Below are 16,597 nucleotides of genomic sequence, written 5' to 3'. Positions count from 1 at the left end.
TAACTATGAATAAAATAACTGTTGTAATAGTTTTTTTTTTTTAATTGAATAACTCTCTTTTTTGATCTTTATAAATTTTTATACAAAAAAATTGAAAAATTCAAGCTTAAAATTTTTGCAATCTAATTTCGAACATAAAGGGTATAAATTTCAATCATACCGCAGAATAATTTTTGCATAATATTATTTTCTGTTTAATTTTGTGTATTAAAGGCGTTAAGTTTTTAACATTTTAATTGAAATAAGAATGTATTCGTGCTTGAACCTATCTTTTTGTCCTTTTGAATTCCTTTTTATCTATTTGTGGTTAAAAAATATTAACGCCTTGTCTTGTTTGTAAAGGGATTAGAATGAAGTTGATTATAAATATTTATTTAATTTTGTATGTATATTGAACCATAACTTAAAGTGTCATAGCTATTTCTGTGATGGTTGAATTGTAATTGGAAACTTTATTAAATAATATTACTTAAATAATAATAATTATAATAGAAACAGTAAGCCAGAAATTTACGCATAATAGCATAATATTAGCATAATTCAAATTTTTTGCAAATTTAATTCAACTCGAATTCAACGGCTTAAAGCCAAAACTCAATATATTTATTTTGACCTCAACAATAAGCTTTAATTTTTTTTTCAATAACTTTTCAATGTTTTTATTTTCTTTACGACCTTTATCTTTACAAATTTGAATGTAGTTTAAAATTTTTTATGCAAAAACTTATACTATTTTTAAATGTGTTTGACTTTTTTCAAGTAGATTTGATTTTCTAATATAAACACTTTATACCTAAGTACCTATTAGTGTTTAAAATTTTAATTAAGGTTTTTATACGATATATTTTGAATAAAAAACGAACTTTTAAGCTATACGGCCAACCAAAGTACTTAGTAAAAGCATCTTAAATCTTTCAAATCCGATGAAACCTCGATTTTACTAAGACCGACGTATAGAAGTGTACGTTTTTTTATGGTAAAAAGAAACATAATTTTGTTTATTAATTTTGTTTATATTTTTTTATTTTTCAACAACAAGCTCTGTTTGTTTAAAACTTTACTATTCAGCAAAAAAGGAATACACAGTTGATTGACACTAATTGAAAGAAGCATGCAATTAACTGTATACATATTGTCAATACAATTTATGTCCATAGGTGACAGGTTGGATTAGCTTGAAATTATTAACCAATTAAAGCAGTATATCAGCTTGCTATTTAGTTTTATTGACAAGCTGTGTACTTTAAGTGCATTTCAATTAATATTTGTTTTTAACAAATACCGATTTTATGTTGTTTAATTTATAGTGCAGTTGAAACAGCTACTAAAAGTTATGCATCTTAGCTTGATTTGTGTTAAGTGTGTACTTGGTACTTATTAAGAGTAAAGTTTAATATGAAATACCGTTATAAAGAAAAAACTCTCTGAAAATCAAAATAGTTTATATTTAACTTTGGTTTTGTTAAACTTTTTTATATTAAAGTAAGACTAATAAAAAATGTTTAAATATATTTATATTTTACTAGCATTTTAACAACAATTATTTTAGTACATAAAATAGTGATTTGTTATGTGTTTTAATATTTGCTAATGAACACCTGAGAGAGAGCAGTTTAAATATTTGAAATATCAAAAAGTATTTACATTAGGTAGTTAAAAAAGAAAAAATAACTAAAATGTTTGTTTTAAGTTTTAAAATAAACGCATATAGAATTGTTAACGGGTCAAAATTGCACGAAGACAATTTTGCACTAGTTACAACTTTCCATGGAGGGTCATTTTTGCACGAGAGTAAAAAAAAACAGAAAAAATATTAAAATATTAATTAATAAAAAAAAATGAAGAAAAAAAAAGTTACTGACCGAGTGTAAGGGTAAGGGGTAACAGTTATAGTAAAAATAAAAATTTAAATTTAAAGAATGTACTAATAAAAATTCAACCCGTGCAAAAATGTCTTTGTGCATAAGTATCTACTTGCAATTTGGTGCCCTCGTGCAATTTTGTCCCTTCGTTCAATTTTGACAGCTACCCTATATTTTTAGTAGAAAAAATCAATTTAATTCATCGTAACTGCTTTAATAAGTTTAGTTTGATTTCTAATACTATAAGATTAGACATTAAAGCATTCTTAATTTAGCTGTTTAAAACCTCGCAAAAAATGTTGTTTAACAATATCAACCACAATTAAGATTAACCATAATTATGTTTTGTTAACTGTGAAATATTAAAAATACTTTCACTACATATTATGACACGAATTTATTCCTTTGAAATACTTTTGTTCTGTTTTTTCTTTATGTTATTTGTTTACAAAAAGTAATGAAGAAAAAAATTTGTTCTGTATTCTTTTTAAATTTTTTATTGTAAAAGACTAATAAAAAATATATAAAGATGGTACTGTAATGAGTCCAAGTGCCAAAAATATAGATAAAAAAATCTACCAACAAGATAAAATGAGTAGGTTTAGTAAAAAACATTTTAATTTTATTTAACAATTAGCACTTAATGCTATTTTAAACTACCTTAGTAAATTATCTCTGTTAAATGAATAGGTCGGTGATAAAATTATTTACAAAAAAAATTATTGTTATACTTTTCATAATTGCATTCGTAAACTCTAGTTGTTCTTTTCCTCCGAAAGTTCGAAAAATTCTTATGATTTCTTGAAACTTTTAAGCTTTCAACATCAGCAGCTATTTCATTCAAAGTATCTTTAGAAACATTAGAATCAATCCTAAGATACTCCTGTACTTTATCTAACTTGCCATTTATAACAAGTTTAGTTACTTTTTCAATCGAATTACATCTTTCCTTTTGAACTTCAACAGTATTGTTTGAATCAACAAAAATTGGCTTATTTTTTAGTGCAGTTTGCTCCGATAGATTTTCAACATTATATTTAGTAGCTTTAGGTTGTTCATAAAAACTTTCTCTTTTTGTATTTTGCTTAGGGACAATACTCTCAATTTTACTTCCTTTATTTTCAATTTTTTCTGATAGGAAATCTTGGTTTGATACTTTTGTTTTTGCTTTAAAAGCTGGAAAATTTTTGTTTCTACTTCTGTTTATCTTATTTTCGTCTAAAAACTTATTTTTTGTTTCTAAACTTTTAGTACTAGTTTCATAAAGCTCCTTAAATTTAGTTTTCTCTGATTGATCAATAACACAAACTTCAATTTGGACAACTTTACTTTTGATAGATTTCTTAAGGAAGCTGTCAATAATATTAATCACATGATCACTGCTACAATGCAGTAATTTTTCCCAATTTCTACCTAAATGAGGCTTCAAATCACTCAATTCCAACCTAATTGTCCTTTTACTCTCCGGTACAGATATTGTTTTATAGAAAATTTCTTTACCTAAGATAAAAACTGTAACTTTAAAAAACTGCATACATTTCTAATTCCTTATATTATTTACAATATTTAGGATTTATTTAGAAATATGAATAAGTTTAACTTCATAACTGATTATACTAATATAGTTAACTGATTATCATTATTAAATTTTAAACAAAACATTATTTTTAGTTTTAGAACTACTAATCTACTTTTAAGTTTAGATCTACAAAGATAAAACCTGTTGTGATATTTTCTATAGTCTATTTGGAAAAATAACATGGTGTTAAGTTTATAAAACTTTAACAAATAATTTTCAAACTTACCTTTTCATAAACAAACAAAGCATAAAATTTTTTTTTAGCATTAGTGTGTGGTAAAGTTAAGTAAACAAGATAAATTAAGCAACTTTTTGTAGACTCAAGCTAAAATTTAAAAGCTATATGAGTTTTATGAATGATACCAGAACTTATTAAGACTTAGCAAAAATATATTAAGATTATAGAAACAAACTTACCAAGGATTTCTTTTATCCAATTCTCCTTTAAGTTATTCAAACAATTAAGATACTGAAGTTTGCTGTATTTGATATTGAGACCCAAATGGTTCCAAATTTCATTTCTACAGTAACCTTCAGTGCTATTTAAGCTTTCAAGGCCTTCGTCAACGTACAAGTAAGTTCGAGAACTGAATTCATAAAACTCCCTTATTTTTAATAATTCTTGGAGTATCAAATCATTCGTGGCTGGTTTTTCTTTTTTACTGACATAAGCATAAGGATTTACAAAAGTTTTTCCTCTACTGAAAAATTCAGTTTGAACATTTTTTAAAAAATTATTTCCATTTAGTTTTATGTCTACAATGCTTTCTTTTCTTACTAAAAAGTTACCTTTAGGCCCGATTAGAATAAATTGTCTGTCGTTCATAATGTTTATAAATATAAAGTTCTAGCTTTAAGCAAGTTACGGATTTGTATTTGTACAAGTTTTAAACTTTAATTATTGAATACCTTATTATCAATAACTGTTAGTTTTGCTTTATTCTTGTAATTTATGTTAACAAAAAAGCCAATTTACAACAACTGCTAATTACAGTGCTTTTTATGACTTTAACTTAAAATTAAACTTACATTAGATACAACTGCTTTATTATTGCAATACGTATGCTATTACTAATTCAAGTTATTTTGATTTATCTTTTGTATGGTTATCGATAACCGAAAGGTTTTTTCGTACACCAGGTCCTTGGACCAAATTTTTGAGCGCTTTTTTTTCGTTCAATAAACAATATACTTTTAAGCAGGCAAACAGTAATAAAGAAAACCATAAAGCTAATAATTACTTACAAATGATCTGATTTGTGACTTTGGTAAAAGAAAGTTTTGTTGTACACTCTGTAGCAGAATTGGGTGTTATCTACAATCTTGGGGTGTTACAAGTTAAATCTAGCAAAAGCAAAAATTTATGCATTTTTCACCTTATTTGCAAAAACCAGGTCATGTCGATTAAATAGTAAAAATAATAGCATTAGACTTACAAAACTCTATTATGGAAATGCATGCTAAATTGTATCAAGGTTCATTTAAAAGGTTATGGCTTTAAATGTTCAAAAGTTTTATCGTTTTTATATTTTGATTAAAATTTGTGCTCTCAGGGAAATTGTTTTATTTTTTTATGTAAAAACCCTAAAAGTAATTTTAATAAAAACATTTACTTTATATAAAAAGTAAACAAGCTTCATTGCAACTATCAGTAATATAGATTGAATACTTAGTACGACAGATACTTTTAGATAAAAATAAATATAGATTTTAACAAAACAAAATTCTTTTTTAAATTATACGTAGCTGACTAATTTCAAAAAGCTAATACAGCTGGTTTTGTTTAAAGTTTCATTAATTACCTTGAAAAATAAAACCTCATTTAAAAAACTTATTTGGTTTTTAAATAAGAACATAAAACATAAGCTTTTTTTTAATTTTTTTGTTTTGCTTTATAATTTAACTTTTTTTCTATTGGTTTCTTACAAACTATAACAGTTCTAAATCCATAATTTGTTATTTTTTTGTTTTATTAATACTTTTTAACAGTTGTTATCATGTATTATCTACTTATTTATCTTTATAAGATTTCATTGATTTTTTACTTTTTTACTTTTAAGTTCATTAAAAATATCTTAAGACGAAAATGTTTGTTCTTTATTTACTAGTCTATAAATTATAATTTAAGATTTTATTAAATTACATTACTAGTATATAATGCAGTTAGTTCGTATTTTTGATCATTCAAAAGAAACTTTTGACTCAAACGTTGGAGTACATACATGTCCTGGACAAGACTGGTGTCCATAACTCGGTCTGCGACTCGATAACCGAGTTATGGATACCATTATGGATACAGAAATATGGTATTTTCGTTAACCAGGTCCTAGGACCAAACATTTTGAGCGATATTATTTTTGTCTTCCAATAAACAATATATTACTACTAGTTTTTCTCTCGAACCTACAAAAAGCAATTGATCAACTTTTTTGACATTTGTACTGGTTAGAATTAACATTATCTTTATGCCTACTTTATTGTAAGTAGTGCAGTTAGATTAGATAATAAAATTAAGTCTCTCTAAAGATTTTTAAAAGCTAAACGAATAGATCTATTAATCCAAATTGGTAATATTTAAATTTGTAAAAAAAACGAGTAGCTACGAAAAACTTTTCTCTTATAACTTAAAAGTTTCTTTTAGTGTTTTATAGTAACAAAAACTTTATAATGAAAGAAGCGTGAAGTAGCTTTGTAACTATTTCATGAAAGTAACTTACGTAAACTTATACTCAAGTAAACCTACATTGTATTTAGAGTTTTAATTTTACAAGTGTTTGAACTAAAACGCATACTATTTTTAAAAAATTAAATTTTAATTTTAAGTTTAGCTTTTTTTGTTATTTCGATGCATTAAGATACAGAACTAATAGCACTTACTTTCTAACTGAACGAATGATAAACAATGTTTTTTGTTTTAACAAACAGTTCACTATTTTTAAAACTTTTTAAACTTTCTGAAGCCTAAAGATGTTTTGAAACTTAGGTAAGACTTATAGCAAATTTCAAAAATACATGTTTAAACTTTTAAAAGTTTAGATTTAAAAAGAACTCTTTAAACTAAAGTTTCCCAAAGTGGGCCAAGTGGCCTCGCCCCCTTGGAAACTTAGGGGGCCATAGGCAGCAAAGGGGTACAAGGGGGGGCATAAAGTCATAGTTTGAAACTTACACTAGATATCCTGGAGTTGATGATGAAGAGCAAAAAAAAGGTCTCATGTGTTTTTAAATGGTAGTTTTCTGAGAAATCTTGTTAGAGGGAGCAATGAGTCAGAGCTTTTTTTTTCTTTAAAGGGGCCTTTTGAGAAAAATAATTGCGAACTCCTGTTTTAAACGCTCTAGACAAATACTTTGTTAACAACAATCTTTTAGTATGACACAAAAATTAATTCATCAAATATCTTAAAAATAAGTTATCTTATTTATACATATAACATTATTAACACTCCTTTGGCGAAATATTCAGTTTTTCTAAAAAATACAGGTCTTATTTAAAAACAAATGCTTTATGTTCGAAACGTTGTATCAAAAACTGTTTAATAAACAAAGGTTTAATAAACATGCTTTCCCTATGCTTTAATAAACATGCTTTCCCTATGCTTGCTGTGACTTTTCTATACAAGAAGTTGAACTTAAAAATATGAGTTCTGCCAGCGTATATTCATTTCGAATCAAGTTTAATATTAAGCTATTCATGAGTTTTTTCGTAGTTTACATTCTATAAACTACTTGCAATTTAAAGATGTAAAACATTGTTTTTTTGTACTAATTATTATCAAGTTACTAGGCAAAAACAAGTATTTTTTAAGACATAGGTTCACTTTACATTAATTTGTTACGCACAGTCTAAAACAACTCGTCGTACTTCATCAGCTTTTTTTTTATGATATAATAACCTCAGCCTCAAACTCTATCCCTTGCAACGATAGACGTTTTCTGGGGAAAAGCGAGTTTGTTTTATTTTGTTTGATCCTATACTTCGATTACTTTTACTTGTCAAGGTGAGAAGGTTATACACATTTTTGAACACATCTTTTTATTAGGGTAACACGAGTTTGTTAAAAATATTTAAAAAATAATTTCGAGATATGTAACAAATTCATTGTAAACTAAATAACCGGTATTCAAGGTCATGTGCGAGGTTACATTTAGTCTCCCTAAACTAAATCAAAAACATCTATTTTTACATCATAATGCTTTAAAAACATATTATTTTTTATTACCAAACTCCTTTAAAACTTATAATTTGATCATTTAAGATTTAGTTTTTGTGCTACTAAACCATTATCATAAAAATAATTCAACATCAAGCAGATTTTTCAAAATAAACATTACAAGTATGTATGCTAATGCAGTTTGTGTTACTTTAACAGCACATTGAAAGAACCTGAATTATAATATCATAGGTCTCGAAGCTTCTTTAAAATTTAAATAATTTATCATCGTATATGTTTCAAACAATTTTAAAGGTTTAGAATTAGCAGTTTTGATATTTATATAAATTAAGTTAAATAGGCTGATAATAGTTAGCTAAGAAATAACTCATCTTAAATAGCGTTTGATATTTGTTTTTATAAATTATTCTTTATGTTAGATCTACATTACATAACTATCATAAGTTTGTATTTTATAATTAACGCGTTATTCATGTGGCATTTGTTCGTTAAAATTTTGCAACAATGCTAGTACTTTTGACATATCGCCAAGTATTTGGGAACAATTAAGTAAATCCTTCATTTTTACTTAAATTTACATAATTATTCGACACACTCATTGTGCAATCTTTCTAGCTTATCGAGTACTAGTGTTAAATTCCGTTTTATTAAAATCAATTTTAGCAGACTGCTTAATGATAAAAACTGAGAATTTCTAGGAAGAAAAATGAATAAGTATTTGATAATCGAAACGGTTATTGAAGCTCATGGTATAAAGCTATATACATGGTAAAAGCTTTATGGTGGTCTGGGAAATGTAGATTTTATATACTAATGCTATTAAAAGAGTGTCTGGTTTTGGAAAAAATAGTTTATCACACATTTTACTTAATACTATACAATTTACATGCTGGATACAAACTTGATAGATTCTACGCATTGGAAATAATTTGCCGGACTAAATTCACTCAATTTAAGTTGAATCCGGCCCATTAAAGTAGCATGCGAACATGTTAAATTTAGTCCATCAAGCAATGAAAATTACACTGCAATTCATGTGATAAAAGACTATATGATATGGTCAGTTATAATATATAAGATTAAAAAAAAGATATTAAAGGGTTCATTTTTTTACTTTGAATGAACATGATAATTAAACATCTTCCGCGCTATAAATTATCCACCAAAGCTTTTACAGATGCTGATAAAATTTAATTACGCGTAGACCACCGCTATTATTATACCAGAGAATCCTTATCTACTTTTATCAGGACACCCCTATTGGCAAAAATATTCAAGCTTCATTTATCCCTCTATTTAGTATAGTCGCTTCAGTAATTAATTCGTTTACCAACTTTTTCCTACCATACTTATTAAGACCCGTGGATATCAGAAATTGCCTTTAAAGCCACGCTATTTAATATAAATAATTGTTTAAGTCCTAAATATTGATTAACTTGAAAACAATTAACAAGGTCAAAACAAGTATATAAATTCAAGATAAAGTTCCAAATTAAGATCACAAAAATAAACGATTATAGCTATTTCAATAAAACTTTATTGATTAAATGTATAATTTAAATTACATAAACCGTACCTTAGTTCTTAAGAATACCTTTACCGAAAGATACAATGCCTAAACTATCGGTATTTTTACAAAATAATCTATTAATATCATTAAAATTTGAACTACAAGACAAAATCGATATTTTTCATAACTTTTTATTCACATAATATAATTATCTATACAAATTCCAGACTAGATCTAGTTCTCCACCTGCATGGCATTTTTGTTGAACTTCTTGTTTCCCTTCTTGGCAAACCTCATGTTCCTCAAGAATTTGGGGTCGACCTGAAAATGAGGGGTTTAATTTTAGATGTTATTAAGTTGCTTTGTTAAAACAATTGCTTAATTTAAAATCTTTCTCAAGAACTTTTTGGTCGACCAAAGAATGAAGGGTTAGATACTTAATTTTATACAACCAAGAGAAAGTTTAATTTAGATAAAGAAAACAACCCTATACAAAATGTAGAACTGATTGAAAAACAAATTTTAGGTAAAGTTTTACTAGTAGTACTATTTTAAATACAACAGTTCAACTGGTTTAATAATTGGGTGTATTGTGTGTTTTATTCAAATCAAACTTAGTTAGTAAAATATCAAATGATCGAAACTATATTTATTGTATCATGTTTTAAAACATGAATAAATTTTTTAATACATACTTTGTATTACAACGTTTTTGTGAGTAAATTATAGTTTTTGTTTAAACATAAACAATCAATTGAAGTTTAAACATATGGCTAGAAAAAGTTAAATATTGATAAAAAATAGTGGTACAAAAATTTATTTTTTATATATTGGTAGAAAATGTGGGTATAAACAGAAAACAAGATTAACAAAGTGTAACAAGTACTTACAAAGAAAAGAACTAACATTCCAATAAACAAACTATAACAAAACAAAAATTAAATATATTAGTGTAAAAACACTTAACAGTTTAAGAAAAATTATATTTACTTAAGGCAGAGTTAAATGTTACTGATATTGTATAATAGTGCATTGGTGCTGTCAGTTGTTGCTTAATGTGTTTGGCAAATTTTCTCCAGGTTTTCAAAAATACACATTTTAGGTATAAATTTAATTTTAAGCTAAAGGTAAGAAACTGTGTTAAATTGTAAAAAAACATTGAAAAGATACTGTAAAGCTAGTTATGTTTTTTTTTTGTAATAAGTTATTTAATTAGAAAATTTATTGATGGTGACAAAATTATTTACTTTTGATGTGATAAATTTTGAGTCAAATCGAAATTTTACGACTGAATATGTGAAAATTGTTAAAATTCCAGGTTTTTTAGTGATTTTTGTTCATAGTTACAGGTTTTTTTTTTTCAAAATCTCTCAAGCTCTAGGTTTTTCCAGGTAAAGTGGCAACCCTGTAAATAGTATAACAACATTGAAAAGATACTGTAAAGCTACTTTTAATAATTTTTTATTCTAACTCCAGATTTGTAATTTTGTTTAAAATTCCAGTTTTTTTTTTTCAAAATTTATCAAATTTCAGGTTTTTCTAGGATTCAAGATTTTTTGGCAGCCCTGATGTAGTAATTTTTTACCTAGCTAGATATAATATACATATACTGTATATATATATATATATGTATTGATGTATGAGCCCAACCTTAAGGGCTTTTTTAATAAAAAGGTTTATTTCAAGATGTAAAAATTGAAGAACTAAAGTTTTGAACTTATGCACTCATCAACTTTAAAACAAGTTCAAAATCAAATCAGTATTATTTTGAACTTGTCTTGAAGTTGATGAGCGCATAAGCGTGAAACTTGAGTTCTTCAAGTTTTACATCTTGAAATAAACCTTTTTCTAATATTTAATTTGTATAATAAGCCTTTTTTTACAAAATTTTAATCCTATATTTTAATTAAGAATAATCTATTTATAATGAAATATAAACAATTTTAGTGGATTATTGTTTAAAACTTGAAAAAGTAATGTAAAAAAGTATTATTTCATGCAAGAATTTAAGTTATTTTGAATATTTCTTTGAGCAAAAGATATACCTATTACATAAAAAAAAACAACATAAATTTAGTAAAAAAGTTAAACAATCTTTAAAAAGTAATATACTTTTTTAAGTTTTAAAACTAAATTTTCTCAATTTAGTGGCATTTAGCATTTCTAGATAATATGAACAAACTTTTCAAAAAATGGCTAAAGCTTTTATTAACCAAATAATTTTTAAATAATAGTTTAAATTTTAAAAACATATATACAGGGTCACCACTCGTTTATTCAAAAATTTTCCAGGTTTCCAAAAGTACACATTTTTGGGTCTATATTTAGTTTTTAGTGGATTTTTCTATATAAGAAACTGTTTTAATAGCATAAAAACATTGAAAAGATACTGTAAAGTTACTTAAAATGTGTTTTTTAATTAAAAAATTTTTTGATGATTACAAAAAATCTTATTTATGTGACAGGTGCATTGTGTCAAATCGAAATTTTACTACTGAAAATGTTTAAATTATTAAAAATTCCAGGTTTTTCCAAATTTTTTGATCAAAATTCCAGGTTTTTTTTTTATTTATTAAATTCTAGGTTTTCCAGGTTAATTTTGCCTATATTGTCAAATTCCAGGTTATTTTTGCCTATATTGTCAAATTCCAGGTTTTTTCAGGTTACCAGGTAAAAAGTCAATCAAAACACATCAGTATGACAACTAAAGGGACTACTTTTTCTAGTTTTTAGAATAGTAATGGTGGCATACCAAAATATTGATTAATGGAATGTAATAATTAGGTTTATGAATAACCATTGAAATACTTGATAATTAATTTTATTTCAAGTTAATGAACTGTTTCTAAAAGACCAAGCCAAGTTTAATTTTCATTAAGGGTGCAACTTAGAATAAAATAATGAATCAAAATAGGAGATATACTACCAAAACAAAAATATATAAAAATTTTACATTTTTGCCATCACAAAACTTTAAAACATGTTATTTTGTTGCTACTGAAATAAAAATGAAATTCAGATAAGTATTTAAAATGCAGTTTTACATACCAGAACATTATTTATTTGTCAATTTAAGAGCAGTTCTTAATAAACTAAATTTATGCTTACTGTTGGAGTATATAAACTACAATTGCAACAAAATTTAAATAGGGAGCTAATTATAAATTTATACTTGAAGGAGGTAAGACATTCTCTACTATTGAAAACATTTCTTAAATTAAGTAGTATAAAACTGTAAATAAACAATCATAGATTATTGTTATAGAAAACATGAGTTAACTAAATAACTTTTGGTATAATGCCAAGTCAAACCAACAAGTAAAAAATAATTGATCAACTTAAATATATAAAAGTTTAGAATTTATAGATTGAATGCAACCATAATAATTGACATCTAATATTTAAAACAAATAATTAAACATCAACATTATGATCATGATAGAACAAAAAATAACAGGTTTGTTGATAATAACTTACTATTTTTCAATAAATAACAAAGTAAAAAAAATTCATATATAAAAATAATACTCACTCCCTTAAGAGAAGGATGTTTCTTGGACTTGGGCTTGGGGATACCATTACGGTGGTTCTTGCGATCTGTTAATTAATAAACACTGATTACAAATTAGAAATTAAATGCTTTTTTACGGTGGTTCTTGTGATCAGTAAATTATAAATAACTGTTTATTAATATTTAATGTAGAGATCAATTTATTTATATATATAAATTAATTTTATGTATGAAACTAATTATGTTATATTACAATAAACTTAACTGAAAATTATTCAAGAATAAATTTTATGTAGAATATTGATATTTAATTTCAAGTCTTAACCCTCGTTGTTAAACAGCTTTTAGAAAACATGAATATATAAATAAATGCTGTGTTAAATTTATATACATTTTAAAACACCAAAATAAATGTAGAGTTAATTGGTAATGCGATTGGCAAATGTGAATTACCAGCCGCGACCGTTTAACACCTTTTTTTTGGCCAACTTTTGATGATCTGAAACCCATTGAAAGAGTATGACCACTTCGATATGGCCATTAGAAGTAAAAAAATGTGGTAAAAGCTCTTAATTAAATACATCATTTTGAAAACAACAGATATATATACAACATTGAGTACCAAGTTTAAATTCAGAAAACATCTGCTTTATATTCTAATAACTTTTTTTGATTATCAACATATAAAAATTTATTTTTTTAAAGAACGGTTTTTACACCTACAATCAAAAACAATTTGATAAATTATAAACTAAAAAATTTTTTGTTTAAAGAATTAAAATCAAACAAACAAAAAATCAAATTAAAAAAATGTTAAAAAAATAATAGATGACTCATTTAAATTCAAGTGTATATTCAACTTGTATTATATGATGTTCTGTAGCTTAAATTATATTAAAAGTTTTTAATAGTTTCTCAGTTATTTAATTGCTAGATGAAAACAGTAATTACTAAAGTATCGATCAGAATGGTATTTAGTTATAAAAAAGTATATCAAAAACTTTCTTTATTTAATTGGCAACAGTTGTTAATATACTCTTTTAAACAACAAAACTTTTAATTAAATTTTATAACTTAAGGTCATATATATGTTTTCACAAATAATTTTTTTAATTTAAACCATGAATTTCAAGTATTACAAATATTGTGAAACAGAAATAAGATTTTTAATTTAAAAATTATTAAAAAATACCCTTTACCTAACACAAGTCTCTCTTTTGATCAAAAAAGTTAATAAAATATATTAATTTTTGAAAACTATTTATATTGATATCTACATATTTATAGAAATTTTGTTCAATTTTAAACAAAGTAGCAAACTTTACTTACGCTGGTTGTGACTGGTGTGGTTCTTTGACTTGGCCATTATCTAATGTCCTGTAAAAAAATTATAAACTTTACTAATAACTCTTCAAATTTATGTCAAAAACTAAGATTAAAGCAACTCATATACAACAATCTCAAAACCTTAAAATTTCAAGATAACTACTAGATTATTAAAAATTAGTAAAAGAATAGTAAGGGCATAGGGGGGATAAATCACAATTTGAGATTATTTAGAAGAGTTTATCAACAAGATGCTTAACACAGATTTTGAAAATCAAAAATGAATTTTAAGATATTGGCAGTCAAAACACATAAGGTTCCTTATGAATGGTGTACACTAAAATTGCAATAAAAAAAAGACTACTATTTCACTAAAATTTTATCTTCTCTAATGTTTTTTGAGATAACTACCTTAAACTTTCAGGAAATGTTACTTGCAATATTTAGGAAATTCTGTTGGAAAGAGTTTTTATAAAATTTACAAGCAAAACTTTATAAAATAAATAAATAAAAACTCCAATTTTTTGTTTTTTTTATATCATAAAATTTTTATAGATTAATTATTGTAAATTTAATCTGACAACAGAATTTTCTAAATATCCAAAATATTTTCTGAAAGTTTGAGGTAGATATCTTAAAAAACGTAGGAGATTAGTTTTTAATGATATCTAGCTATTTGCTTTTGGTTTGCGCCTCCCATAAGGAACCTACTGTAGTCTGCAACTTTGACCCACCTTATCTTAAAAATTATTTTGGGTTTAAAAATCTGTTAAAACCAACTTGTAGCTTAGTTAAAACCCAATAAGACTTAATTGTGAAACAGGTGAATTACTCTATATGCCCTTTAGTAACTTAAAATAAAGAAATATAGAATTATAAAGTATTAATTAACTTCAAGTGTTAATGGCTTTCATGCATACTTATTTTCAATGAAGCTTGACAACTCTCAATCAGGTCAGAAATTAGAAATTACTTAAACGACAAATTAGTTTATCAAATATTGTATACATTAAGGGCATAGGGGGGTAAACACCTTTTTTTTGGTTTTTGATCTTAATTTATATAGTTTTTACTAAGCTTCAGAATGCTTTTTACAGATTTTAAAAATTTAAAATAATTTTTGAGATATAGCCGGTCAAAGTCGGAGCCAACAATAGGTTCCTTATGGGAGGTGCAAACTAGCAAATGTCCTTAATTGCCCTTAAACCTATGCCCATAATTGTTTACATCAATTATAGACATAGTAATAATTTAGAAGAGGAAAGTAATCATACCATTAGGGTCACCACTGTTGAGACAAAAAACACTTAAGTGAAAGGCCTGATGGTGTATTGGACATAATGATAATTTTGAAAACTATCTGAGTTAAACAAGGTCAAACCCAGTGGTCAGCAAATATGCAAAAACTAAACTAGCCTGCAAGATAATAACTGAAGAATCCAACAATAAAGAATTATAACATTTCATCATATTTTTAAATCTTTTAACACTAACTTGTCCAATTAGATCTAATAAACTATCAATAAGACTTTCATAAAGATTCAAAACAACAAGAGTTGGCCAGAAATCAAAAGTAAATGTACTATTTATTTTAGAAAGTTGAGTGTATGACAACCCTTTAAATATAATAAATATTTTGAGCTGCTTAATATCCAAATTAATTCTTTACATGATGCAGAATTTATTTTGTCAGACTAAAATAAAATACACATTCAGTATGCTGAAAATCTGAAGTGCGTGAATAAAATTGATATTTCAAGAGTTGTAAAGGAGGTGCAAAAATCTTTAAGCTGGTAAATTATAGTACTGTACATTCTTTACATTTTTTTTATAAAATTGTCTGTTCAACCTAAAACTGTTGTTATGCTTAAGCATTCAAAAACACCAGCACCAGGACTGAAAATAATTTAACTTAACATAGTGACATTTTATTGAATCATTTCATTGATGTATTTATATTTAGTAATTTTCATGTAAATTTGTTTTTAAAGCAATCTAAACATTAAATTTTTTAAAGATAAAAAAAAAGAAAGTATGTAACATTACACATTTAACCAAACCAAAACTATTTTGTTTAAAAATATTATTGACAATGAGCTAGAGTTAACAATTGCCTAATAAAGTCTATTAACAACTTGACAATTGATGGATTTTATTTGAATAAACATTCAGTGTATTTAATTTTGTTAGTTCAAGTAAAATAAGCTTTTGGCTATGATTACAGCAAATATTATCTGAACTACAGAAACTGCCATTAAAATAAATTAATATGTATGAAATAAATATTTTTCAAAAATATAAACTCTCTTAAATTTTCTGTTTTAGAATTCCATAAAATAAAGTATAAAACAAGTCTAACATACCTTTACAATTGAAGAAGAACAGTTTGCATCAAAATATGGAGAAGTTGAAAATATTTCAAAATAAGACATTTTGGACTTTAAAATACCAGGGCAAAATTTTGCTAAAGCTTTGTTAAAAGTTAAAGAAACTAGCAACAAAATTCTAAAATTTTTAAGGAGTTTTTTAAATCATCAATCAAATAAACTACAATTTTTTCTTTATCTAAAACTAAATAAAAATAAAAAAATAAGTAAGCAGTTGCTGTCTATTTACAAAATATAAAAAGTATGTGTTTTA

At 25.2% G+C, this 16,597-nt stretch overlaps 1 protein-coding gene across 1 annotated transcript; it reads right to left on the bottom strand.

Annotated features, from left to right (window-relative positions):
• Positions 1–9,295: 9,295 nt before the first annotated feature.
• On the bottom strand, positions 9,296–14,018 carry LOC145838534 (large ribosomal subunit protein eL29-like). The gene is made up of 3 exons (XM_082946146.1): positions 13,961–14,018; positions 12,653–12,717; positions 9,296–9,441 (listed from the first exon to the last, which is right to left on the bottom strand). Exons 1-3 carry the CDS (start codon positions 13,995–13,997, stop codon positions 9,355–9,357), a joined length of 189 nt encoding a protein of 62 aa, XP_082802272.1. The 5' UTR covers positions 13,998–14,018; the 3' UTR covers positions 9,296–9,354.
• Positions 14,019–16,597: the final 2,579 nt, after the last annotated feature.

This window comes from Thalia democratica, chromosome 6, assembly GCF_965202585.1.
Source record: "Thalia democratica chromosome 6, ktThaDemo2.hap1.1, whole genome shotgun sequence".
NCBI classification, from domain to species: domain Eukaryota; kingdom Metazoa; phylum Chordata; class Thaliacea; order Salpida; family Salpidae; genus Thalia; species Thalia democratica.
Note: the sequence above shows the minus strand (reverse complement) of the source record. Positions and strands in the feature narration are given on the sequence as shown.

What these genes read in the sequence shown, in the direction of transcription:
- LOC145838534 (XM_082946146.1), bottom strand. Translation starts at nt 13,997, where the DNA reads ATGGCCAAGTCAAAGAACCACACCAGTCACAACCAGC. An exon ending in CCACACCAGTCACAACCAGC is followed by an intron (nt 12,718 to 13,960) that starts GTAAGTAAAGTT and finishes ATTAATTAACAG; the next exon opens with ATCGCAAGAACCACCGTAAT. An exon ending in AACATCCTTCTCTTAAGGGA is followed by an intron (nt 9,442 to 12,652) that starts GTGAGTATTATT and finishes CCTCATTTTCAG; the next exon opens with GTCGACCCCAAATTCTTGAG.